At 41.5% G+C, this 26,818-nt stretch overlaps 3 protein-coding genes across 5 annotated transcripts; all 3 read left to right on the top strand.

Annotated features, from left to right (window-relative positions):
- The first annotated feature begins 575 nt into the window (after positions 1-575).
- Positions 576-9,227, top strand: pttg1ipa (PTTG1 interacting protein a). Its single transcript, XM_042080380.1, has 7 exons — positions 576-900; positions 1,808-1,860; positions 3,513-3,621; positions 4,546-4,648; positions 6,022-6,087; positions 7,093-7,139; positions 8,722-9,227. The coding sequence occupies exons 1-7, from the start codon at positions 729-731 to the stop codon at positions 8,763-8,765; spliced, it is 594 nt and encodes a 197-aa protein (XP_041936314.1). The 5' UTR covers positions 576-728; the 3' UTR covers positions 8,766-9,227.
- A 1,920-nt stretch (positions 9,228-11,147) lies between these two features.
- Positions 11,148-14,642, top strand: sumo3a (small ubiquitin like modifier 3a). Its single transcript, XM_042080381.1, has 4 exons — positions 11,148-11,297; positions 12,365-12,493; positions 12,707-12,778; positions 13,340-14,642. Exons 1-4 carry the CDS (start codon positions 11,277-11,279, stop codon positions 13,400-13,402), a joined length of 285 nt encoding a protein of 94 aa, XP_041936315.1. The 5' UTR covers positions 11,148-11,276; the 3' UTR covers positions 13,403-14,642.
- Positions 14,643-14,776: 134 nt separating this feature from the next.
- Positions 14,777-23,887, top strand: ube2g2 (ubiquitin-conjugating enzyme E2G 2 (UBC7 homolog, yeast)). Of its 3 annotated transcripts, none has more exons than XR_006026858.1 (7): positions 14,777-14,941; positions 15,561-15,596; positions 15,735-15,780; positions 19,509-19,627; positions 21,428-21,568; positions 22,007-22,091; positions 22,229-22,364. XR_006026858.1 is itself a non-coding variant. In XM_042081140.1 (7 exons), coding segments are annotated over exons 4-7 (375 nt in total). In that variant the 5' UTR covers positions 14,892-14,941; positions 15,319-15,368; positions 15,561-15,596; positions 15,735-15,778; the 3' UTR covers positions 22,342-23,887. The 3 variants fall into 3 exon arrangements, 2 of the variants coding, with proteins under 2 accessions (XP_041937073.1, XP_041937074.1); XM_042081140.1 differs by lacking the exon at positions 22,007-22,091 and adding an exon at positions 15,319-15,368 and having other exon boundaries at positions 14,892-14,941; positions 22,229-23,887; XM_042081139.1 differs by lacking the exon at positions 22,007-22,091 and having other exon boundaries at positions 14,778-14,941; positions 22,229-23,887.
- Positions 23,888-26,818: the final 2,931 nt, after the last annotated feature.

Raw genomic sequence — 26,818 nt, 5'->3', positions numbered from 1 at the left:
TGTTTCATGTAGTCCATGTACACCTGTCAAGAAAATGGTTTCAAAAAGTATTACACAAATACAATAAATTACTATAAAATGCTTGGATATTCCTTACAAACACTCCACAGTCATTTGTCTTGTCTTAATCTTGTGACACCACCACAAATGCGTAAGAAAAAAAGAAGCCATAATATTGAACTTTTAGAATAAAACATCAGAAGCATATAGTGGCCTATTTCATGACGGGTTTTCACTATTTCCATCTAAATAGAAATAAAGTACAAAATACTTTTGGATTCATTGTAGAAGGAGAAGTTGACATTAATGTCCTGTAATGTGGGCTGGGGCCGGGGCCCCGCAGACGGTTTTGGGGTATAGCCCTACTTTTCCTACAGACGGCATAGGCCTAGTTATTCATAAGCAACAACGTTGAAGTTGGTATTAAAATGTTGTTAAGTAGTTATCAGTCGCCAATGAGCGCTTTGTTTGGAAATGGAATGCATTCTAATGTTATCGCAGAACTGAGCAAAATATTCTCAGATGTAACGCCAAGGTCATGTGATCCCCAGTGGCGCTTTGGCTCCTGCGCGTACTAGTGCGCAAGTTTAGTTTTCTGACTGGCGGCGGTTTGGACAGCTCGTCACCCGAGATTCGTCTGGTCAGGTATCCAGACTTACATGTGATTTATTGGGATATTCTTCAGCCAAATTAGCCTACATCGTAGGATTTAACCATCTGACGACAGCATGTTTTCGAGGATTGGATTATGTTTGATCCTGGTTGTTGTCGGGTTGGGCACAACATTTGCTCAGAACGACACATCTACTACGACAACCATCACCACCACTACTGCTGCTACAACCACCACCACCACCACACCGGCACCTTCGACACCCGCACCAACACCACCAGCCAATGGTAAGATAAATGCGCAGATCTTTGCCATTAAGCTACGTTACAGTAGTGATTAAACAAGTTCATTTTAGCCGTGAAAGCAACCTCAACCCTGGCTTGTTGTTTGGTTTGTGTGCTCTGTCTGGGTCAGGTGGTGATTGTCGGTCCGGGAACTTTTAGGCAACCTGTTAAAATATAAATGATTGTAACTATTGATTCTACTTGTGCTAAATACCTATTGTAATAGCTCTTAAATATCGCCCTCCTTAAATTACAGTAGGTCTGCTAAAATGGGGGTTTCCTTCACCTGAACAAAGGAACTCTTCAACGTTGAACCTAAGTGTTTAGATCTAGGCTGCTCAGATTGGCTGGTGTTTTAATAACTTTGTAACTTTTTTAATAATTTTGTAACTTTGTTTTGAAAAGTGCTATATAAATAAAGATTATTATTATTATTATTAATAATACAAATGTTTCTCTCACCCAGACTAGTTTAATACAAATGTTTCTCTCACCCAGACATAGGTCTAAGTGTAGCCTCCTACTGGAACACAAATTTAACAAGTCTTATGAAGATACCTATGCTAGGTTTTTGGTTTTTAAAAAATGGTTAATTTCACAGGTTGATGTATCCAAATCATGGTCCTTAGCAATCAGGCTGTATCGTGGTACATTCTAGCTGTGCAAGTTAATATTTTTAAGGGGAGAAAGGCATGATAGGTCGTGTTGTTGTTTACAAATCTTTCCCTTTGGGCTTGTTGTGTCCCAGGTTCTGTTCGTGGCAACAGGTCTCATAGGTGTTACTGTTAGCAACATAGGGAAAAGTTCCCACCTCAAAGATGGCCTGGATACTATTAACATGGCATTTTTATTTTGCTGTTGTAAATTGAAATGATAAAACCTCTTTTCTCTCTCTCCATCTATCCCGCAGTTTGCGAGCTCAAGAATGGAACAAACTGTGATGAATGTCTGAAGAATGTATCGGTGAGCTGGGACAAATCCTTTCATTTTCCCCCTGTAGCCGATTAGTCTTGTTTCCCAACTTGCACTCTGCTTTACCCTCTGTGGAGTTTGGATTTCATTATCGGTCTAATCCTTCACATTACTGCTCTCCTCCTGTTAGGGCAGGAGTAGCTGGTTTGCTCACTCTTACACACACACACACACACACACACACACACACACACACACACACATAAATATGCGCACACACACACACACACACACATATACATGCACACCTTTACCATGATGTGCTATTTTCAATTGTGACTCAGCGTGACAACTATGACTGGTTTGTACAGATTGGTTGTTGCACACACACACACCTGCACACACACACTTGTTCCGTGTTCCGTGTCTTCAACTGTGACGCAGCCATCATCATACAGTTGGTTAGGTCCTGAAGGTGATTGGACAGGTATGTGGAATAACACAGGGAAAGAGACGGACCAAAGATTTAGAGAAAAGGAAAAGGAAGAACTCTATTGGGTTAAAGGATTGTTCACGGGTGTGGTTCAAGAGCTCTGCCCGTACCTGCTGAACAGGTTTGGAAAGATTACTTCTGAACGGTTCACTTTACATAGTGACAATCACAAGATATCAGGTTTAAAGTCACAGTTTTTGTACAACAATAGCTAACTGTTTAGACTTTCGAAAGTACAAATGCATTACCTGACCTCACTAAACATGCCATTAGGTGTTACAAATGTCACCACTCATATCTGAGTCAGAAAAACACACCCTCTAATACGTAAATAAAAGGTGACCTTGTGTTGCTTTCCCTCTTCAATTGAGTCAAAAATAGCCCATTGTTGTCACTCAGCACTGTGGGCATTTTGTGTGGAAATATGTAGTGACACCCCAGGTGTTTTAGTGACAACTATGCAGAAGAAGAAAAAATAATAACAACTAATTAGAGTAAATGTTCTACAACCAAAAAGTGACTTCTTTTAATAACAAAGGGCTGGTGGCTTGTGACCATAACGTGATTGATAGTTTTTCTTGTTAATAGTACTTGGATCTATGTGGTGTCAGTGTTTCTAAACAAAATATGACGTTGCCTTTCTGCTTTACCGTATTTAAATCTGTTCACTCATTGAAATGATTGGAAATTGAAAATTATAATTCTTTATCTATATCCAGCTTTATTGTTTGGACAGTCTGGCATGTGGTTTCTTTATGATAGATAGATAGATAGATAGATAGATACTTTATTGATCCCCAGGGGAAATTCAAGGTCTCAGTAGCATACAGGCAACACACACACATTCACTAACAGCAGAAAAAGTCATTAAAAGTATATAATATAAAATGAAAGACAGTGGTAAAAAGTGGCTAGTGGACAGACAGTATCCAAACATGGAGGGGGTGAAGAGGCAGACAGACTATGCAGAGAAGTCTATGAGGTCATATTTCTATTCTAAAGTTTCTATTCTATTCTATATCTCAGCATTGCCACACTGTTGTACCTCACACAAGGTATTGTTTGTTTTGTGGACGTGTTCAGAATTACACCCATATCACTGTATTTCATAGATATGAATTACAGTAAATGAATACCTTGTATGTGATATCTCTCGTCTGTTCTCTCTCTCTCTCTCTATCTATCTATCTCTCTCTCTTTCTCTCTGCAGTGTCTGTGGTGTATTAAAACTAAATCATGTGTGACGTACCCCGTTGCAACTATCCTGCCTCCCCACTCTCTCTGTCCCCTCAATGAGGCTCGGTGGGGGCAGTGTTCAAGTAAGTAACTACCTTCACAGCAGACACTTTTCCTGCTTTGTCTTAATGCTTCTCAGTGGTTCTCAAGTCATACATAAACAACAAAGTGAAGTTGAACACATTGTTACCTTACGCAGGGTAGAGAAGGCAGGAGTAGCTGAAGAAGCTGTGGAAGTATTACGGTTAACACTACACTCAGAGACACAACCTTATGGTATACCATTAGTGTTGTTAGACTCATCCCTCTTTAAGATGCAAATCCAATCAAAGAAGGCCAAAAATACTTGGTTGTTTCTTTTAAACCAAGAGCACCAGTGGAACAGATCTATGCTGTTATAACATTATCGTTAATTCAGATTATACATTTATTCATCTGAGCATCTCTACCAGAGACTTTCTAATGAGGAGACATTGCACTCAAAGAGTCCTCCACAGAAATGTATGGGGTTAGTTCATAATGCCAATATGGAAGTTGTCTACACATATCCCGCGCCATTCCTGTAATGTAAGTAATCAACTGCATTTTTAAGGTCTTTGTCCCTACTCTAAGACTTGACTTTAAACTTAGTCTTGGAGGTGCCAATGGAGGTATAGCCCTCTCTTCAAAAGTATTACTCCTCTGAAGTCCTTATTCTCTTCAGACTGTTACCATGCCGACATTGTTCTTTCCTCTTTGTGTATCATCTTCATAAAATAGAAATAACTGCGAAGCAGAAATTGTAAAATTCTAATTTAAATTTTAGCTATAATAGTAGGATGTGGAGGATATCGTAGCTGTTTCAGATTTTGGATGCAATATTTATTGAAAAAAGACATACCGCAACAACATTTTGGCATGCACATTTTTCCATTTGCAATGAGCCTTTGGAAACTTTTTTAATTTATATTTGTGTCCTATGTGCTTCGTGGAATGTTAATCTTTACAAGCAACTGCTTTTCCTTCAGTAAACTTCCAGACATTGATCATCGCCATGGCTGTGGTTGGTGGAGTAATCATCCTCGCCTTCTTCATCTGCCTCTTCTGCTGTTGCAAGTGTGAGAATCTGGGGTAAGTCCTCTGACACACACATCCAACCAACATTTTTCAGATCAGTGTAGGTATTTATTTTATTTATTTATTTTTACTTTTGAGCATTTCTATATGTAACTGTGTTTGAGGGACTGCATGGCTCAGTCTTGCACCTTCCCAGACTCAAACACACAGCTTGCAGCACCTCAGACTGGGAGGCAAGTGCGTTAGCAAGAGAGCTAAAACCCATTGGTGCTAGCATCTCTTACTAGCGTGTCTCTTAAGGTGTCGGGAGGGAGGTTTACTTAAAGTAAACCTCTGCAGTTATCGTACCGTTACATACTTAACTGACACGGAGGCTGCAAAAGGTCTTCTGCTGAACTGACCCACATAATGTTTGAGTACTAATAGACTTGCGACCATAGCATCCTTCAGCATCGTTGTTAAGAATTATGCCAAGATGTGTTTTGCTCCCAACCAAGCATGTCCTTCCAGAACACAATTGTAGTGCAAGACTAAGCTCAACCTCCATCCGGAAAAGATGTCCATTCATACATTTTTCTTTAACAGCTATCACACCTTCATGCAGTATTCAGTATGCAGTATGCAGTATGTGGGGTCACTTCTGCCTACCGCTGCAGCTCAAGTTCAGCGTTGCTATTCCAATTTTTTCATTGTTTGGCAAAACTTGAGCTCTGTTGGCAACTGTTAATCTATCTTAGGAATCCTTTCATTCAGGAACTGAATAGATATAGCTTGTCATCACTGCAGATGACTAGATCTAGATGATCTAGGGTTATTAGTTTTGGAGTGCTAAAATTCTAAGATACAAGCTGGTGGTTAAATCTTTGTAGCGATTTTGTGAGATGCATTTTTGGAACTGTAAGAAAGATTTAGTTTTACTTTACTACTTTAAACAAGTTTTTTTGTGAAGTGTAAAATTATCGTTAGACTTGAGTTTTGATACACCACTCATGTCTGTAAAGAAGGCTTATTTGTAACAGGAGCAACACAATAGAGAAAACACCAACTACTGCTTGTCAGGTTAACATTTTCCACGATGATGCGCGTGATAAGTGACAGACTTTACCGGTGCACTCATTTCGCCGTGTACTGTATATGCGGAGCGCTTTAGGAGTCCATCCTCTCTCTCTCTCTCTTTCCAGTGTCTGTGCTGTTATACAAAATCTGCTCAGGCAAGGGGGTCCATCTGCTGGAAGTTTCTTGACTACATAGCAGTGTTTTTAACTACTGGTGATTAAGCCCAGAAGTGATTTCTTCCAGCATCCTTTTTTGATTGATGTCAAGATGTAAAGACAGGCAGTTTTGAGTACTATAGGTCTACAGGTACAACCAGGATGGGAGAAGAAGCAGCAGGATAAGAGAAATCTGACCAAACTTTTTCCCAATAGGTCCAGCCGTTTTGAATCCAAGATGCAAAGGCAGGCTGACAAGAGAAAGGGCAAATCGGACACGAGGTGAGTGAAATGAACCCTGTGTCTTTATTCAGGAAATGATGCTAATATTTAGGCATGGTTGCCATGGTGATGCCAGTCTTCTCCATGTCGGTCATTTGTCTCTTGGCTGTGAATTGTGTTTTATTTATAGCCACTGCTAAAGCAACCATCTGCTCCGCTATCTGTTTGCAAAATGTAAGTCAATGATTCTGACTTAAAATTCAGGGTTTAGTCAATAAAAAGCAATCTTCAGAAAAGGTAAGTGTGGTTAAAGGTGAACTGAGCTTGAGCCCTGCCTCCTACTGCTCATTCCGTGTGGTTGGACAGCTGTGGCTGTAACCCTGGTTAGGGAATTAGACTTGTGACCTAAGGGTGGGGGGTTGAACATCCACATCCATGGTTGAGCACAGCACTGTTTCAAATGTTTTTGTGAGCTCACTAATCACTGTGTGTTCACTGCTTCCAGTATGTATGTGTGTGTGTGTGTGTGTTTTCCCTAATGGATAGGTCAAATATAGAGCAAGAATTAGATAGATACTATGACCTATCTATCTATCTATCTGGATCTATCTATCTGTCTATTTAAAAGTGTCCCACAGAAAGAAGTGGTTTGCAATTCGCAAGAGATACTTGTGGAAAGGACATACATAGTTTGACCCTCTTATGAGAACCTGATTCTCTTATCTCTACCACAGGACTGCCATCTGAGAGAATGTCCCCTGACTTGTTGTACATTAGCTTATCGTTTACTGTACTAACGCTGCTGTTTGTTTTGTGTGCCTTTGTGAAGCGTCATGTCACTTAAGTCTCCCATGGTAAAAACCAAGCTATGTCTACCTTAGGGGCATCATGGTCCTTGCTCAAGTATCTGTTAATGTGTGTGCGTGTGTGTGTGTGTGTGCGTGTGTGCATGCCTGTGTGTTTGATAATGATAGGGAGGGTCTATGTCTGGGTTTGTCTCCATGTGTGCAGTATGTGTGTTGTTGTGATCTGTTGTCCATAACAATATTCCTGATTGTCTCACAGAAAAGCAGAGATGCGAACGCGGCACGATGAGATCAGGCAGAAATATGGTGAGTGGCGTCTGCCTTTAACTGTATCTTAGCACGAGTCGTAGAGGAATTTCCCTCAGAAATGCAATACTTCCTTAAACGTTGCAGACACCAGCGCCGACATGAATGCGACACACTCCGCTTTCGACATTCGATTACTTTAACATTATTCTCAATGCAACCCCGCACATAGGCGGAGGTGTGAAATAGTGTTACTGTTGGCTGAAATAGTGTATGGGTCTGTTTCCCTTTTACAGAACAGTTTTTCAGCACTCACACAGAATAAGGATTTAAGGATTGTGAGGAGCAATTAATTAATTAATTTGACAAGAAGTGCATTTGAGGATTAGAATCGCAAACTGCACTTTTAGCACCTTGATGCTATTCAGAATAGGTTCTATAAAGGTCAGATAAGATGGTGGCTTTTGTAGACCCCTCCACAACACCCTTGGCTATCTCCATGAAACGCTGCCTTTATTATGAGAATGGCTCAAGCCCAGGGGTCAGGATTTGGAGTTGACCAGTTAGCAGCATCATGGTTGGTTGCCACTATCTTCAAAAAATAAAATGCCATTTTTAAAGATGGTAGCAGTTAATTAACAATATTTTTGACTGAAGTAGCTCGCCTAGCATTGGCCATTGAAATGAATTGAGGCAGTACTTCCTCCCTCTCTCAAGGCCTATAATACAATCAGTCATTCCACGAGCGCTTGCAGTTGGAAGAACAATGTCATCACTGGGAATGTTCCCATTATTCCCAGACCCCATGAATGCAGCAATACCAAAGTCCCTCCACTCGGCGGCCATATTATAACGCTTTTTGGGCACTTATCAGGTATCTATTTCGGCAGAAATGCGCGTGCGCAAGGCTTCACGACACCAACCTATCTCCAACGGCGAGATCCCAACACATGATTGGCACGATGTATTCACAACACACCACAATGTTTTAACATGTCGACTCTTCTGCTGCAAAGGGGCGGGATATGTGTAGACAACTGCCATATTGGCGTTACAAACTAACCCCATGCATTTCTATGGAGTGCTGTGTCACCACCAGCTCAAGCCCAACAAATTATCAACACTGTTGGCTCCCTCTACTGGTCTGAGGGGTTACTACACCGGGGATGCTTGTGGCCATTCTTAAAATGCATGATTGCTTGTGGCCATCTTAAAATGCATGATTGCTTGTGGCCCATCTTAAAATTAATGAAAAGGTGTTTAAAAAGCTGAACATTTTAATTAAACTTGACAACATTCTGACAGTCACCATCTCTCAGTTTTTAAAAAAAATGAAATAAAAAAACAGTATGCAAATATCAAAAGTTATCACATCTTCAGATTCAGTATATGTTTCCACATTTGGCTTTACGTACATTGAGAAATGCTGGGTATTTAAACATGCCTTATATGGTAATTTAGGCATATAACATGGTCATTTAGGCATATAACATTTAATGATATAACATGGAAAGGTGTCTACTGTCAATCACCCAGAATTATACAGAATGCCCATTCACTATGCCTTGCTTTAAGTCATGTTTTGAGATGCTGTTTCATCTGCATTTTTTTCCCTCTCTGTCTCTCTCTCTCTCTGTCTTAGGTCTGAGTAGGGCAAGCCCTTATGCTAGATTTGAGAACAACTAAAGAAGATATAATGACGGAGGATATTCATCCCTCTCCAACCCTGTATCAGTAGCCAAAGCAGACTGTTCATCTTGATTTATTGTTACACAGCAGTGTAACAAACAAAAATTTGCATTGTGATGGTTCTCTATAATCAGGGCATTCTTCTGACAAAACTCGAAAGACAGTTCCAGTATCAAATGTGAATGCTTTCTAGTTGAACAGTAAAAGGAAAGTTTATGACTGCTGCTTTATGAATCATGTGTAGTCCCCTCTGCATTCTAAACTCTGGTTTACTACTCTGTAATTGTGCAGCATTCGTCTGCCATAGCTCTATTCTCCGACATTTTGTTAAAATGGAGATCAAAATGGATTTTCTTAAAGGGACAGAATTGTCAATGTTGTAAATTAGTTTTGTGTAATTGGCCATCTATGAGTAGGCTAATCATTTTGAATAAATGACATACGTTTTAGAGACTTTAATAGTGTTTCCTTACTACAGACTAGCACTAAAGTACTGGAATTGAAGAAATAGCCTACATTAATTCAGTCATTCATTTGATGTATCCATGTGCCATAAATGGACAAGTCCTTGGTCCAAAACGGATCCCGATCAAACTTCCACATGGAGTTGGAAGTTCAGTACCATTCATTTCACTCATCCCGATAGACAAGGGCGTAGGTTTGGTCTGAGCTTTGGTGGGGACACTACCCACTAACCCCCCCACCCCCCGAAAAAAAAACACTCAACTCTTTCACCAGCCACTATAGATATATAAAATGATAAAAATGTGCTACTGTCCAACTACTATCCATGATTAAAATGTGCTACTGTCCAACTTGATCTAACTATACTGTGTAGCCTACATAATCTGATTTTAACATGTACAGATATGCAGGCTATATTTAACATTTAACATTTATTTTCTATTTGGTCTGTTATGAAATCATGCATTGACCCATTTAAGCACAGCTCAGTTTTAAGAAACTTAAATACATGCATGCTTAGCGTTTTGTAAAAAAGAAATCATTAAGGCTAGGCTACATTGACAAACTCTTAACTGTGAGCTGCCTGTATATTCTCTGATTCTAATAATTACAGATATCTAGGCGATGTAAGCACAGCTCAGTTTTAAGAAATGCTTAAAGGCGAAAAACCATGTTGAATTTTGCTACAATTTATTATCAAAACCGGATTACTCTGGAACAGCTAACTATACACGGGAATGCATTACCTTTGTGTTCGGTAAGGTCTGCTGTTTAGACCTTGGTTTGTCGTGTTGCGTGAAGTGTGGCCTACGATGACAAATGGATGTGGAGATGGGCGCAGAGAATAATTATTAAATCTCTTGAAGTTATTTTTCTCGCAAACTGTTTATCCAGAAAATAGTGGCTAGCTAGCACCGTTTAAAAGCGGTAAAAGCATTTTGAGTAGCCTACTTCTCGAGGAGTTCAACAGAGAAGAATGGGTGAATTTGGACGCACTTCATATGCCTTGTAGTGAAGTGAAGCTGAAGCGCCGCACCATGCTGCGCAGGAGACTGCGGCTCACTGGTAGTTATTATAGGTAACTTCAAATCAGCGCGATTTACCCTTATAGGCTAATGCACATTACAAGATCTGTACGAGATGATCCGCAGCACTGAAGTGAGAAATGATTTAACTCCTTGTGTAGCGCATGTGAGCACTTTTTCCTCATTTCCACCTGAATATTGGTGGGGACATTTCAGTCGTAATTTGACATTGGTGTGGACACGTCCTTCGGTCCCCACGCAAATCTACGCCCCTGCCGATAGACAACTTCAGAATACTGGTTGCTATAGTAGCCTAAGACCTGTAAGACTGTTATCCAACATATCATTTACATATTGATTTGTATGTAAATACATTAACATTTCGGGTAGGCTATTATTCAGCAGATGCTTTTTATGCCAGTGGCTAGGCCTAAGCTATACATTTTCATAGATTCTGTGTAGGCCTATATGTTATCAACACAACCAGGTCAGACACCTAAATAATCCTAAGATTATGCATTCTTTCACTTGACCGTTTGACTCAAAGACTGAAATTGTGCTCCTGAATTGTTGAATGTAGGCCTTTGAATTTAGTGGCTTCCAAATAGGCTAATGTTGGCTATGATTTGGTGGTAGCCAATTCCCTAAAAGTGCCCACAAGTGGTGTCTTTCAGCTAAGACATTATCACAACAATAGTCCGTCCAAACACAGAATATGTGGCCACACAGTGCTATCTCACCTTTCCCATTGTCATGACAATGTGTGCCTTAAAATATGTGTAGGCTGATTTCCTCCATTGCCGTTGGGGGCGGGTGTAAATGTGCGTGCCCGAGAAAGAAATGCGCGCTCCCGTGTACGCGCTCCCGTTTAGAAAGTATCACATGATCAGTCTCGTTCAATCAGTGACTGGGGAAGAAGAGACCAAGCGCGTTCTCGTCGTAGACCAGAGGGCTGAAAGTAGAGACGGCGCATCTTGCGTTAATTCTTTGAATAACTACATTCAAAAGTCTTGGCGATATGTCTGAGGAAAAGCCTAAGGTAAGTTCTATTAACTATTAATGTGGAAAGTCGACATTCTGCGTCTAATGGATATCGTTAGGAATTAAGGTTAGCTGGCTTTCAGTTCTGTGCAACATTGGTGTGGTGGTTAGTCAGTTTTGCGCATTTGTGCAGATGAAGATAGCATGGGTTGGTTTTATTTCAGTATGCGGATTCTTTTTTCGCAACTACTCCTCTTCCTATCCGATACCGATTCGCATTTTGCCGCGAATGTGTTCATTGAAACTGCGCCATTGTCTCGAGCTGCCGCGCAATATCATCGAGGTGGAATTCTGTGTCTGCTTTTGCGGGTTTTCCTTTGTGAAAACGAAGTGGCGCTAGTCGGCCACGTTACGTCTCCGGCGTAGGAAATGCCGCAAGAATAGCGGAGAAGGAGCAACATTACCCGCACATAGTGATCCGCCATTTGAAAGCAGCTCCAGTTGATTAGCGCCCAACTCATTCAGTTATTCTTGTACAAATACATTTGAGTGGAAAACCTATAGGCACTGATACTGTTCTTTATCGATATGTTTAATTGTGTTGATACATGTTATGCCAATAAAGAAACCATGTGATTCTGAAATATTGTGCTACTTCGTTAAAAAGCTAATTTAACATTAGCATAGTCGGCTTTTAAAGCAGGCTAACAAACACCAATTGTATGGTTTGTTTGTGTAGACTATAACTGCAATTCATTCAAATGAATAACAAAGATTGCTAGCGTTAGCTGATGCTGAAAGATGTAAGTAGCTTAATTAACATAGTATCCACAAAACAGCAGTTCATCTGCAGTTAATCGGGGAGCTAATGTCACAGGCTTGACTCGGTAAGCTGTTGGGTTGGCTAACTAGTTAGCTAGCGATAATGGTTTGTGTTCCATTTCACGTGCTTTGGTTATCTTGCTAACTATACATAGCCATGAGCTTGATTTAAGCACCGTTTGTAAACTAGCCACATTAACACAGGTGTGCAATTACAAGTGACACGTTTCCAAGTAAGCACCTCATGTTGAACACAACCAAGTTAAGCAATGCATTTTGGCCCACTTGTCCATCTGTTTACAGGAGGGAGTGAAAACCGAAAACGACCACATCAATCTGAAGGTAGCAGGTCAAGACGGGTCCGTGGTCCAGTTTAAAATAAAACGGCACACACCTTTAAGCAAACTTATGAAGGCGTACTGTGAAAGACAGGTAAGTGATTGCCACCCCATTACATAAAGATTATTGTTTTAAATCAAACATTTTACATCAAGATTAAAGGTTGAAGCTGCATTAATACTCGTAAATTTGAATGTATATGCATGAATGTGAGTTGGTACATGCATTATTTAGATAAAATGGGCTGAAGCTGACTTTGAGGTTTAACGTTTAGTGGTATTAATGGCTGTGGTCTTTGTTTTTCAGGGATTGTCAATAAGGCAGATCCGATTTAGGTTTGATGGGCAGCCAATAAATGAAACGGACACACCTGCACAGGTGAGTTGTATGCTCATCCACTGCTATAATGCTCTAATAATGTTTCTGATTACAGTGAAAAATGTTGATACAATAATACAGTGAAATAATGACACCATTATGATAAATGTAAAGACTGTTTTGAAGAAGTTCAACATGTAGACTTCATATGTACTGTATACGCTTACTGTTAAAGCTTTTGAGAACATGCAGAGTTTGAGTGTGTACATAATCAGATCACCAGCGTGCACATTATGGTGTTTCAGTCATGCATGCGCACATGTTGGTGTACGACGCGCACACACACACACACACAGTGTTGTTGAATATATCTTCAACAAAAGTATTTAATGTCTGCTTTGCCCCATCATGCTTCATTTTGTAGTAGTTAGATCCTCAAGACTGTAAGTTATGCATGTTCTTGAGGAACAAGTTAACCCAAATGTGGGGTTTTACTTTTTCATTTTTGCCCCATTTAACACTAAATATCCCTGAAATTGCAAATGACTATTAGTTACAGAAGTTGCATTTTAACAGGTACTGGAGAGACACAATTGTTTAATGATTGCTTTGTTTTCCCAGCTTGAGATGGAAGACGAGGACACGATTGACGTGTTTCAACAGCAGACTGGAGGGGTCTGTTAAAGCCTACCGGGTGCAAAAGAGGCGTCCATTCAGCTATTTTATTTGACATGTTTCCCAAGACGCTCTTTCAATGTTAACGTATTTTTGTTTTGTTTTTTGTTTTTTTTCTGTTTTGAATTTTTTTTTTTTTTTTTTTTTTTTTTTTTTTTTAAACCACCCTTAACCTAGATGTGAAGGTGAAGGGTGGACCCCCCCTCCCCCTTTCAGTATGTGAGAGATCATAATGATTTGTCCCAGAATGGATGCCCGTTGGCAATGCTGATATCTCAGAATGGCTTTGCCTGTAAAGAGCATCTGGTCAGAACTTCGGATCTGACGGCTAACATCAGGCCACGTGTGGACACTGTTGCCATTTTGTTCTTGTTCATGTGTTTTTGTTTTTCTTTTCTTTTCTCTTATTTCTGTTTGCGCCAACAGAACATAGGCAGCAATGATAAACCACCTGTCCCTGCTCTCTCAAGAGCATGAGAGGCGCTATGATTTCTGTCATTGTGCATATGCTATGTTTTTTCTCCATTTTTAGGCGCATTCTATTGCAGAAGAGCAACATCTTTACAGTATTCTGTACTCCAATTGAATTTGAATCACTTTATTCAGGGACAGATAGAGAAAAGGGGCAAAGGTGTTAAGGACTTGTTATCTCCAACCAAGTCATCCATAGAGCAGTTGATTGCAATACACGATACCGCATCACAGAATGTGGACCAAACCCAAAAAAGCTGGTACACTGATAAAGAGAGCGTGTTCAGATAATTAATGAAGAATAGTCTTCTGCTTTTAAAGGAGTTCCTTTTTAAATTGTGTTAATGTACGAAGGTATTATTCTTTTTGCATTCACTGTGTTTTTTCTTTTGTGTTCCTTTTTTTTTTTTTTTTTTTTGGGCTTAATTTTGCTCCTGTCTTTTTGGCTAGGGGTTGGATATGGACATTGTAAGACCAAATTATGCTTTCGATCCCCCACTTCTTCCCAGTCCTTGCAAAAACCTCAAGGGAATCCTCATCAGCTTTTTCAACTTTGCTTTGTCATTGTGCTTTCCTGATGGAGGTGTTGTGGCCCTAGCTCTGCAGCCTCCACTAGCCCTACTCCATACAGTTTCCAAAATCGGTTGGCAAAGAAGGGGTGGAAAGAGGGTTTGGGGAAATGGCATTGTCCACAACTTATGTCATGTTTCTGTACTGATTTGTACATTATTTGTTGTCCTTTACTACTGTACACAATAAATATAGTTTGGTACTCAGATTTGTTTGTAAGTGTTGCCTTTTTCTTGTATTCAACCATGGGTTTAATTTTCATTTACGATGCGGAAGCATAAAAAGGCTACCTGTCAACGTGGAGGAGTTCCGCAGGGTGGCGCTGTGATATTTGTTTTATGATTCAGTTTTACACCGGAAATCAAGCGTAAGCCACGGCATCGGCTTGGCTTACTTTTGTTATTAGCACCCTGAGAATCCGAACTTTTACAGTCAGCTTTTAACTAAAGGTGTTTGTGGTAACCATGGCGGGTACAGCTTTGAAGAGACTAATGGCAGAATATAAACGTAAGTATTGGAATAATATTGACTTACAAGTACTCCTGGTAGATGGACATCCCAGTTAGCAGTTAGCTAACGTTGCATTGGCAAGGTTTTTAGTTGGCTGCTGTGCTTATCAGGTACGTGAAAGTTACTAATGTAGGGATGGCTAGTCGCACAGTATCCTAGTTATTCACGAAAGGTAATGTTAGGCGTTAACGTTAATTTCGTGTTCAGATGGTGAGGAAAGCGACGATCTATCACTTGAATGTGTAAATGTGGATGTTCAAGTAGGCAAAATGTAATTTTAAGCAAGCTAATGTTCATGAATCATTTGAAACATCAGTGTTAATTAACATATGCCATTCACAACATGCATATCGACGTGTGTGGTTGAAGTTTAGCTATATAGTCATGTAACTCCGGGGCTGCAACTTTATCAGTGCTAGATCAGGTAAGATTTTGACGTATTCGAGAACCTCTCCAAATATGGGGAGCTGTGTTTCTGGTGGCTTTGGGTATAATGTCGTGTAACCTTTCTTCTTCTGGACTTTTAATAACCCTCTTGCTAAATTAACATTTTAAACATGACGTGAATGCTCTGATGCTGGCACCAGCTAATCATTACTTTTTTTCCTTCTGGCAGAACTGACTCTGAACCCCCCGGAGGGGATTGTTGCTGGTAAGGTCTTTTTCATCACACAGTTGTGGAATTTGGTAGATTTAGGCCTACGTTGTTTACTTTTTGTAGGTAGTCATATAGATTGACTGAAGATATTTCACAATTCTGTTTTCTGTTGTTTGTGTTTGATTCTTACAGGCCCAGTAAATGAGGAGAATTTCTTTGAGTGGGAGGCCTTAATCATGTAAGTTTTAACATGTAACTTTTACTTGTAGCCCTATACTTTTTACTACAATTATTAAACTAATATGTTTTACTAAATTATTATACTACTAATAGTATTAAAGTATGTTTCATTGTTACTGTAATCTCGGCTTCACTAAAAATGAGGACTATCCTTAATGAATCTCCTAGAATAAATAAAGGTTGAATGAATTAATAAGTGTATTTTTGTTCAGTGGTCCTGTGCTGTGAATTCTGGACCACTAGCTCATAATGAAAATGTTTTAAGTTAAATTGTGTCAGGTTGCAATTAATTATGTAAATAGATCTTCAGAGCTCAGGAAACTTTTTGAAAATTCCTAAGGATTTACGAAAATGCTGCAATGAAATGACGTTTAATCCTGTCACACTGGCCATATTGACCTATTTTAACACATTTCAAACAGCAGGTTTTGCCACTGTCACAATCCCAAACACATTCTGCTACTTGTGAAAGTGACCTTCGTGTATAATGGGTTTTTGTCGCATCATTCCCTATGCTGTTGCGCTCTTGTTTTGACTGGGTATTATTATGGGTTAAATTAAGTTAGGATTTTATTCTTAACTAGGGTTTCAGAGTTGGCACAGTAAAACTGTAGCAGATCAGTATGAGAGAACTAGAGCCCAGGCCAAGGGGTGACTGCATTGTTTCTCTGTCTTACAGTTCTCACTCTACTAGGTCTACAAGTATGGACACAGTACATTCCCCTGGTGGAACCAGCAAGAGTAAAATAGACCAAGTTCTAAAGAAAATGTACATTGTAGCAGAGAAAACTTCCCCAAACATCCTTCTTTTGAGTCTCTGAGATTGGCAAAAGTGGAATTCTGAGAAGTGGCAGATTGCTCCTTGGATATTGTCGGACTGGTGTTCTCACATTGCCCTGTAGGGGGCATTGTCTGCTAAATATAGTCCTTTTACAGTTATCCTCCAGCAAATCAGTGGTCCCCAAACTACGGCCCGCCACCTCATTTTGGGTGGCCCCCCAAAACATGTCCGTAGTATACATCATCCGGCCCGCACGGGAGTACAACATCGTCAAACTAAAACCTCCGCAATTTCCCCCATTCATTCTCTATGGCGAGTCTTAACAGTACACATGTAATACTCTTTTTGTCCACCGGTGGTTGTTTTGGCGCTGCGTTTGTGCGTTTGCCATCGAAAACGGAATGAAATGTAGGCCTACCTGCAAACAATGTAAGATGCCTATGCTGACTGCATCAGTGCTCAAAGTATTTAAAAAAATTATCAATTATTTGTTAATAACTAACTAACTTCTATTCAAGTCATATTTCTGGGACTTTCTGGGATAATTATTTCTATTTTTTATTCACTCGTTCAAATGTTCATACAAAGAGTTCGCAAAGTTCTTATCAGGTGACTGAAAGTTAGAATGATGGTCATTTCAGACCACTTCAGCACTTCATAAAATTCTCATAGTTTGAGAACTTTAAATTATTTGTAGGATATTCACAACTTGAGCTGTGTATGCAAAGACACAGAATTCAGAGTTCACACATTTCTTTAATAAAATATACTTTTGGGACTCCCTGCTAATACTTTTGGGAATGCAAACGTGTTTTTATTAGTATTATTTAATTTTACACTGATATGGCATGATGACAATATAAACACAGCTAACAATGGTATTAAATTGCAATAGCCTATGATTAAATGTAATAGAATATTCAACTAAGGTAGACTGCTGTTGTTCACAGCACTAAGCTATTTATGGTTACTGATATAGAACTACTCCGAGTCTCTGGCCCTCTCTTGGAGCCAGGCATAGTGAGCTGGCCCTCGGAAAAAAACGTTTGGGGACCACTGAGCTAAATGAATACAAAAAAATCCTGTTCTGTTATTTAATGTATTCATAGCGATAGTAGTTAGGGAAAAGAAAACAATGGTTAATCATTATTTTGATTGACACGGAGTGATGGGTTTTGTTCTTTTGAAAGAGACAGGCAAGAGTCCGGGAATCCGTGTTGAGCCGATAGCGATCGAGTCAAAGCACTGATAATGCGGTCTCATTTGGGTCCTGCGGTAAACCATCAGATCGCCTGATGGATTTGTGGATACATTTAAGTGTTTGTTTAAGCAGAGGGCCTTGCCAGACCAAACAAGGAACAGAGGTGGTCACCAGCCCTCTGGCCCAACTGTGTGCGGTACGACACAGCACAGGAAGTTAGATGGTGTCGGGGTGATTGGGCCCCTGCACGTGCAGATAAACGCCCAGCGCAGATCCAAAATCAACCGATTGATGGACAGATCAAGTGGAAAATAAACATGGAGCCATTTGCCTTTTAAATGCACATGGAGATTGATCGCTGTGAAATTCGCGCATGTTCCATGTGATGGAGATGTCAGTCGGATGGTGCTTGGAATATAGACCAAGATGAAGCCTTGGTGTCCTCCCCTCACAAGCATTGCATAAATCCATTGCATAAAGGTCAAATCAGCCCACATTTATTGGAGGGCTTTTTTGAGTGTTTTTTTTTTTTTTTTTTTTTTTTTTTTTTGTAAGAATAAATCAACCTAAAGATATAGTAAGCTCTTTGTGCCCTTGCCACTTTAAAAGATTCCTCAGCAGACATCTCTTCTATAGATACTACAAAAATCCAGGAAATCCTGCATGGATGAAATCCGTTTTCATAGTGGCAGTTTGAGAGGGAAGCACTTCTATGCACATGCAAAAAAATGACATAGCCGTCATACATATCTGAGTTTTCCCTAATCTGTGTTGTTATGTCAAGCACTCATATGTCAGATTAATGCATAAATCCCAGAGCACAGTTAGATGGGGAATCTAAAGCAGCTGTCCTATTTTTTTATGGACAACAGAATACATTGCTAATGTTTTCGATCTCGTTTGCTGACCCTATACCTCTTCTTCATTCATCACTGCACCAACCCCCCAAGGGTGTATAGACTCCCCCCCCCCCCCCCCCCCCCACACACACACACACACACACACACATACCGTACACACACCCCCGGAGCACCTGCAAGTTTCCCTAATACCCGTCGCTGCAGATTTTATTGCATTTCCAAAATATACAATATTTGTAAATCTCTTGTGCAAACATGCCTGCGTAAGCCTTTAATATATGTGCTGCTGTCATTGCTGCCAGATGTGGTGGGTGAATGGCGAAGCGCTACTCTGGCCCATGGCCCGTGGAGTTTCCATGACCGCAATAAAACTTCGCTTAATATGAGGGATTAGGAGTGCTACGATAATAGCTTACTACCGGGCTTCATGGAGTGCGCTCACCTTCAAGAGAGACAAGTGCAAGGCATTCCTGGTATTTGGTCTCTCATAACTGGAGTTCTTTTTTTAGCTTTTGTTAGCTTTATCAGTTTCTTTCTATTTTTATTTATTGGTTCATTATCTCTCGTTGTATCTTAATCTATATCATCCACTGTGGCATACAAGTAATACATCAAGGTTTTGGAGGTTTAGGGGTAAATTGTTGAATTCCATTTGTTTTTTTTGTTTTTTTTAAGAAATAATTTCAACAGCGGTCCTCATTTTAAAATTGCCTAAACAGCAACACATTTAACAGTCCAACAATTTACGTAAACTGATTAAGCCAGAATAGTATATGCCATAACTCTGATGACATTAGAAGAATCACTGCAGAACTAAGCCTTGACATAAAATCCTCTTTGAAAAATATTTCGCTTTTGCTTATGTCTGTGCATTTGACCTCCAGGGGTCCAGAGGACACATGCTTCGAAGGGGGCGTGTTTCCTGCCATCCTCAGCTTTCCTGCAGACTACCCTCTCAGCCCCCCTAAAATGAAGTTCACCTGCGACATGTTCCACCCTAACAGTAAGTGCCTGCCATGTTCACTTTCAGAGCATCAGTCCTGAGTGTAATTCAGTGTACATTTCACTGAATTCAGCATTATTCTCCAGTCCTCCATTCATCCATCTCTCATAGACAATTCTGGTGCTTTAACAGAATGGCTCGGACTGAGCCAAACACTGTTCCAAGCCAGTCCCCAAAAGAACGGCACATCAATGGTTAGCCCGAGAATTCTCGTCGCAATTCACGGTAAAATGTAATTTTTGGTACATAGCTAATTTAGATACACTTATGGTGTGGGTGCTTGCGTTTCTTTAGGAATCCGCCATCTTGGTTTGTATAGAAATGAATAGTAAGTGACACATACATGTAAGACTTTGGAAATACGGGACGGTTGGTAATATGTGATATTCCGATAGCTGAGAGTGGTTCCCAGACGTATGGTGCAATCCATTTGTCCAATGTGCTCATCTTACGAGTAGTAAGTTGTCTGAAAAAACGGAAGTTACGCAAAATGACGGGACGGCAAGCCACCCTAAACTCGTCTGACGAGAAGCGATCTCGTTCAAGTCAAAGGACCCCTAGTTCCCGGCGAGTTCTTAGGACAAGGAAGTTGCATCATTTCACAAGTTACGAGTTGTCACAAGCAATCAGCATGTACAAATGGAATAGCCTGTACATACACGAATAGTAAAGTAAGGGGGCCAGTAAGATGACTCCAAGGTGCAGGCCTGTGTGACAGTCATGTTTGCCTTAGAGCTGCTCATTTGGGGTAGAAGCTCTGTCACTTTAGTTCCATCTCTGCACATGTTTGAACAGACGAGATGGCTACAGTAAGCCGGACAGAAAGTCTCGCCTTATCTGAGTCCTGTAACCTTGGTTCAGTCCACAGTTGTGTGCGGGGGTTGAATAAGGAACCTAGGGGGCAATGCATTTGAGCTTGTTAGCAAGGCTAAAAGTCATAGCAGCTAGCACATTTTTCGAAGCATCAGGCTGTGCAGTGTATTTCACATTCCTGACAAGCCGGAGGATCCATTGAGACCTCAATCCTCAGTGCGGAGAGTTTTGCGTTGTCAGGGAAGTGTGCCCAGACAAAGTCCTTCCTGTTGTGGCATGAGATAGCAAGCGCTCCGGACAGCGATAGACACAGAGGCCATTATCAGCGCACTAGGGGTTGCCAGATCCGGATCCGTGTCCCCCGGCACTGCGCAGTGGAGCGGGAGATAGCATCTGCCACACTCTCGCTGTGGGTGGCTGATATCGCCTCCGCGATTGTGTGTGCGCCCGGCATAGGGTGCAGTGATTTGGTGTGAAGCTGTGTGTGTGTGTGTGTGTGTGTGTACATGTGGAAAATCTTCTGTCCATGTCATTTTTATTTTTTTGTACCTGCAAGGGGTCTGCCAGTATCCTGAGGTACTCATAGATAAAGTTAATTGTTGGTCATGTGATGTCCACTCTCTCATGAATGTATGATGTCTTTGTGTGGCATGTCTTGTATCTCTACCACTGAAAGTGGCTTTGGATAAAAGCATCTGCCAAATGAATATGTAAATGTAGTGTGTCCTTACTTGTGTGTCCATACTTCTCTGAATGAATTTGCCACTTCATAGTCCACATTAGACATCATGGTTCAAACAGATCACTGGAACTATGGAATGAAATCCCCTTAAACCCAAGACACCAAAGTGCCAATTGCATTTTTTTTCACATTCAAAAACATGGTCCTGGCCACCACATCTCCTACAATGGTTCATCAGGGTTACCCTGATCTGTGTCGTCACATCCGTCCTCGTTTAAGCCACCTGTCCTCCCCTTCCTCCGCAGTCTACCCAGACGGCCGCGTCTGCATCTCCATCCTGCACGCCCCCGGCGACGACCCCATGGGCTACGAGAGCAGCGCCGAGCGCTGGAGTCCCGTCCAGAGCGTGGAGAAGATCCTGCTCTCTGTGGTCAGCATGCTGGCAGGTGAGCCCATTTAAGCCAGATGATAAAAATGTAAACATTGCCTGGCAATATTGCTCAAAAGGTTGCACTGAATGTTATTACCTTTAGAGCCGTTGAGTAGTTTAAAAGAAGCACACAGGTACTAGTAGTGAAGTGCTTTTCATGCTCATCATGAGATCTCTCTGACTGTGGGCTTTAGTGATTAAAGGAGAAATCTGCCGATTTTTCACATAGCCATGTAGGCAGCTACAGCACTACACTCTGGGGGCATGAGCATGGGGGCTCCCGGATATGCTCCCAGAGTGTAGCGCTGTATCTGCCTGGCTGCTTTTGCTGTTGGAACCAGCAACTGAAGCTAGGTAAAACCAATTGTATTCGGGAGTTTTTCGTACCGACAGTACTCGTTGACCTCTATGTGACGGAGATCTATGTGAAAAATCTCTGTATTTCTCCTTTAAGGCATTACAGAGGACACTTTGTAGAATCTGGACTTCAACTAAAGACCCTGTGAGCTACCACGGTGTAACCTGTAGCACATGTGCAGGTAGTTGCATGCACGAGCCATCAGTTACTACTATGTAGTGCTAGTTTATTACAGTCCTTTGGTATAATGTGAGTAAGTTGTTATTGTTCCAGAAAGATCTTGAGGAGCTGTTTTGCGTCTCTTTTTGCCCTGTTCAGAGCCGAACGATGAGAGTGGAGCGAACGTGGATGCCTCTAAGATGTGGCGTGAAGACCGCGAGCAGTTCTACAGGCTGGCCAAGCAGATTGTGCGCAAATCCCTGGGCTTGTAAAGCCATCCTGCCTGTCCTCCCCCCCCCCCCCTCCTCTTCCTCCTCCTCCCAGATAGTAACACCACAACTCCCCACAGGACAGACGACAGGCATGAAGGAAACTAACAAAAGAGACTTCCTGTAGAAGATGGAAAAACAAAAGACACTCAGTCCCTCAACATGGCTGCCATGACGATTCTCCCCTACCTCTACGGAACAGCGCACTTTACATAAATACTTTTATTTTGTTTTTGTTTTTTAGTTGTTTTTTTTCCTGGTCGCCAAACGTCTCGCTCATGCTTATTTCTCCACACAGACATGGGAAAACGAGGGATTTCCTTCTCTGTCTGTCTGTATGAGAACATGGCTGACTTGTCCAGCATCCTCTTTATTATTCCACACATGGCACACTCGATGCAGAGCGAACAGTGCGTGTGGAGGCACCTTAACAGGGAGGGGGGTGTTAAACTGGTGCTTGGGAGAGGTCCATGTTTGGGGAGGGGGGTGCGGTGCTGGAAGGGAGATTGGGGGGGGGGGGGGGTTGTTAGGTAATGATGCGGTCAGTGGAATTTGTGGGGTTCTAGGGTTGCGAGGGGAAAAACACTGCCTGCGTGTGATTTCGCTGAATGCCATGCTATGGTGTGTGTGTGCGTGTGTTTGTCAGCGCGTGCGTGTACGTGTGTTAGTCAGTGTGTGTGTGTGTGTTTATGTGTGCGCACACACATTGAAATGAGTTTGCAGGGGTGAAGACGCAGGGCTTCGTTTACGCATCAGACAGATTCGGGGGTCATTGACCAGAACGCCTCCCGATCGACTAGTGTGTGCCAACCCAGTCAACATGACCCAAAATTGTCTCAAACCAGATGCACTCAACCAGGGCTGTTTTTGCCAAAAGCATTTTTTGTGCTACGACCACATAACTTAAATGGAGAATGTATAAAATGACAGCTAGACTATCATTTTAAGGATGCTCGTAGAACAACAGAACCTCTGGCAAATGTAACCCAGGTCAATTCTTGAATAAGATAGGAGCTGGTGATTGGCCAGTCTCTCAACTGCTGATTGGAGGAGAGTAGAGACAGGAATTCGATTGAATGGAGCACAAGAATAATGCAGGAAATTCCATCTGTCCTATTTGTCTTACACAGCTGTCATTTAGTTCAACAGTATTTTTTATTTGACATGCTTTAGTTACCAGTATTGTTACAATTTGATACTCCAATCCCATTGTTCAAATGAAGCCCTGTGTCTTTTGGAATCATTTTATAGAATGATTTAAAATTCACTTTGAAGTTATCAATCTGGAATGGATGGGTTGATTGATTGGAAAAATGAATGAGTTGATTTTGTCAAATTACTAATGATTACACTAAGGTGTGTCTACCAGGTCATTCAACTCCAATTTTCAGATTTCAGACGATAGAGACATATCTGGAGTGACACTCCAGGGGTTCTAGTTTTAATGACGCAGACCAATGCAGATGAGAAATCATGATTTTGTGTGTCTATATTTTGGCATGTGGCGCAGGAGTATTATTATAATAAAGTCCTGTGCTGGAGATTAAAATGTTGTGGTGTATTTTCTACTTGAAAAGTCTCACAGAAAGTGTTACATATCTTCACACAAGGTGAAATGTTTGTGTGCAGACACTTTTGCCTTGTCTCTTTGCTAGTGGGGGATGGTTTATAGGTTTTCACAGTTAAAGAAAAATAATTTGTTCAATAGTTGTAATTTAGCTACCCAGTTTTTTCTTAAATGTTATAAAGTAGTTATGGGGTTGCCCTTACCTGACTGTCATTCATAAATGTGTTTTCTGGCAGAGGTTAGGTGTGTAGGAACAGACATGAGATTGTGGCTTGACTTCCATGTTTTTCTTGGCAGACCAAGAGTTTTCATCTGGTTTAATCGTTTCCTGCTCTCCCCACGTCCAGGTTGACCACTTCATCTGATCCATATTTTATAGTTTCTTTTCAAGCAATTTTGCATATAAATGACAAGTAAACACCATCAAAATGTAGGACCCTAATTGTAATGCTTGTTAGGCATTTATCAACACTCATTAAGGAACAATAATGGAGACCTTGAAATTTTAAAAGTGTGTGGAGCCACAGGTATTGGCTGTGACGACAGACCCATCATCCAATATGGAAAGACGGAAATGGCTCCTGTTAGCAGATCCCGACAAAGTCGCCTGTCGGTTCCCATTTAAGCCCCCGCACCGCTTAGCACCGCCGACGCTAAAAAAACAATGTCGACGTATAGCCTCTGATCACCTCCTCTGCACAGAAACACACACACACTCACCCACACAGACACACACACACACGTCTACTTTTCCACTGATCCTCACTTGCTCACTGCTCTCTCCCTTATCTAACCTGCAAGCCCATACACAAATCCCCAGTGTGAACAGCCCAGTCTTTCAATTGGATCTCAATTACACCAAATTTGTATGGCAATGAATCAGAATGTGATCATAATCAAAAGGAACTTCTGAAACGGCAAGACTCACCTGTGCTGTATCTTATCAGCTGTCGGACTAAGTTGTTCACTTTGTTATTGCAGAAGCCTAATGACAGTGTATTAGTGTGTGTGTGTGTGTGTGTGAGAGAGAGAGACACGGTGAGGCTCTGGGATAGCCCGTTTCCCTGTCCAAACATGTCTGATACTTCAGTCTGACTGATAATGAAACGCAAACAGAAATCAAAGCCTGCTTCAGCCTCAGGGACAGACCTAGTGTACAAACACGGCTTAGCAGCTTTCAAAGAACTTCAGCAGAGACTTCTGTGCTGCTAGTGAGCACTCCACTCTGAGTTAGGGCGTTGATCATCTAGGACCCAAGTCTCATGTCCCTAAGGTTCCTTTAAAAGAACTAGTCTAGACATTGAACTCCGATTCAGTTTGGAAGTTCCCTCATTTGACTCTTCCTACTTTTGTTCTGGTGCACAGGTGGTAGCCCTTTTTGGTTGACCTGAGGGATTACCTCGCCCCCATCTACCTGGGCCACCAGCCCTTTTATGATACGCCTTGCATAGGACTCCCCCAGCCCACACACCAACAGGTAAATGAGACGACGGGGGATCACAGTCGGAAGGCAAAGCAGTGTCACCACTTCCTTGTTCTGGGGGATTAAGCATCCATGGAATCCCCCACTTTGAAGGCCACAACGGAGCTCACTGACTCCCATTATCAGGGGATAAGCTTGTGCGCTGCTCCTCTCTAGGCCCACCTGCCTACCGGACATGAAAGCAAAGCGAGAGGAGAGGAATCCTCGGGGTTGGGGGGAAGGTGTAGTGCTCTGTTTTTGTTTGTTTTTGTGTTTGTTTATTTTTTCTCAATGACTCACACGCAGAAATGCTCTCAAAAATGCTCTCACACACTCAGAGAATTCAGAAGGGGCTCAAGCAAGAGGAATCCTTCGGGTTGGGGGAAGATGTATCTTTTAGTTTTTGTTTTTACCTTTTCTCTTTTTCTCTGACACACGCACATACTCTCTCTCTCCCTCTTCCTCTCCCTTGGTGTAGCACTCTTTTCATTGTTTTTATTTTCTTCCTCTCTTGCTTTCTCTCTGACACACAAACTTACTCAATCTCTCTCTCTCTCTTTCTGTCACACACCACAAACACTGAAGAGGCTCATGAGAGGAATCCTTGAGGTTGGGGGAAGTGGGGTGTAGTGCTCTATTTTCTGTGTTTTTGTAGTCCTGCAGATGATGTAGCTAATGGAAGTGCCTGACGTGACTGCTTTGAAGCCCACAACCTTTAATGGGGCAGTGGCATTCCACTAAAGAGAGGTCAGGTGTGCATTACGCCTCCCTGTACTTTTCTCTGCTAGCCTGCTTGCTAATGCACTGACCTGCGATTAGTGAAGGACGGCACATTCGTGTGAGGGTTGGGTTGGGGGGGGGCATGGGGGTTTATGTGAGTGTGTCTACCTGACCACACCTGCTGTAAACACAGTCAACATTTCAGAGGGTTTGGTTTGGTTTGACAGTGAGCATGCTTCCCCGAAACTGACACTGACAGTACAGGTGATCATAAACGAAAACCAATTTTTTTTTCCTTGTAGAAAAAGATGTAGGTAAATGTTTATATCTGTGTAAGACCTGTTCTCATTGGTAATGTTTCTTATATTCATTAGTACCAAATAGCTGACACCAATAGCCACACTACATTCAACTGTCTTCTAATTTCTGGTTTATACCAGTTGGTGCTGATAAAACTTCATGCAAGTGAACTATAAAACTACAACTACAAAAAAAAAAAAATGTCCAGGACAACACATTGGTGGATGTCAGACTGTCACCCAGGAGTGTCGCGCCCCTGTGGATTAGAATGTTGTTCTGGAATGTGGAGGAGAGACACACATGGCATGGAGCACAAGAGAGGACAAGAGAGCTTGACCAAAACATAGAGCAGGGGATGTGACCCTTCAGAACTGACACATTGCAAGGAGCACCGAGCGCGGGGTGGTCTAGTCGTTAGAGATCTGGGATTC

This window comes from Alosa sapidissima, chromosome 23 (genome assembly GCF_018492685.1).
Source record: "Alosa sapidissima isolate fAloSap1 chromosome 23, fAloSap1.pri, whole genome shotgun sequence".
NCBI classification, from domain to species: Eukaryota; Metazoa; Chordata; class Actinopteri; order Clupeiformes; family Clupeidae; genus Alosa; species Alosa sapidissima.
Note: the sequence above shows the minus strand (reverse complement) of the source record. Positions and strands in the feature narration are given on the sequence as shown.

Excerpts from the sequence above, each read along its gene's own strand:
- ube2g2 (XM_042081139.1), top strand. The coding sequence starts at position 14,899 with ATGGCGGGTACAGCTTTGAAGAGACTAATGGCAGAATATAAAC. Across the intron at positions 15,597-15,734 it reads CCCGGAGGGGATTGTTGCTG|GCCCAGTAAATGAGGAGAAT; the intron begins GTAAGGTCTTTT and ends TGATTCTTACAG. Across the intron at positions 15,781-19,508 it reads GAGTGGGAGGCCTTAATCAT|GGGTCCAGAGGACACATGCT; the intron begins GTAAGTTTTAAC and ends TTTGACCTCCAG.
- sumo3a (XM_042080381.1), top strand. The coding sequence starts at position 11,277 with ATGTCTGAGGAAAAGCCTAAG. Across the intron at positions 12,494-12,706 it reads AGGCGTACTGTGAAAGACAG|GGATTGTCAATAAGGCAGAT; the intron begins GTAAGTGATTGC and ends TTTGTTTTTCAG. Across the intron at positions 12,779-13,339 it reads AAACGGACACACCTGCACAG|CTTGAGATGGAAGACGAGGA; the intron begins GTGAGTTGTATG and ends TTGTTTTCCCAG.
- pttg1ipa (XM_042080380.1), top strand. The coding sequence starts at position 729 with ATGTTTTCGAGGATTGGATTATGTTTGATCCTGGTTGTTGTCGGGTTG. Across the intron at positions 1,861-3,512 it reads AATGTCTGAAGAATGTATCG|TGTCTGTGGTGTATTAAAAC; the intron begins GTGAGCTGGGAC and ends TTCTCTCTGCAG. Across the intron at positions 3,622-4,545 it reads TCGGTGGGGGCAGTGTTCAA|TAAACTTCCAGACATTGATC; the intron begins GTAAGTAACTAC and ends CTTTTCCTTCAG.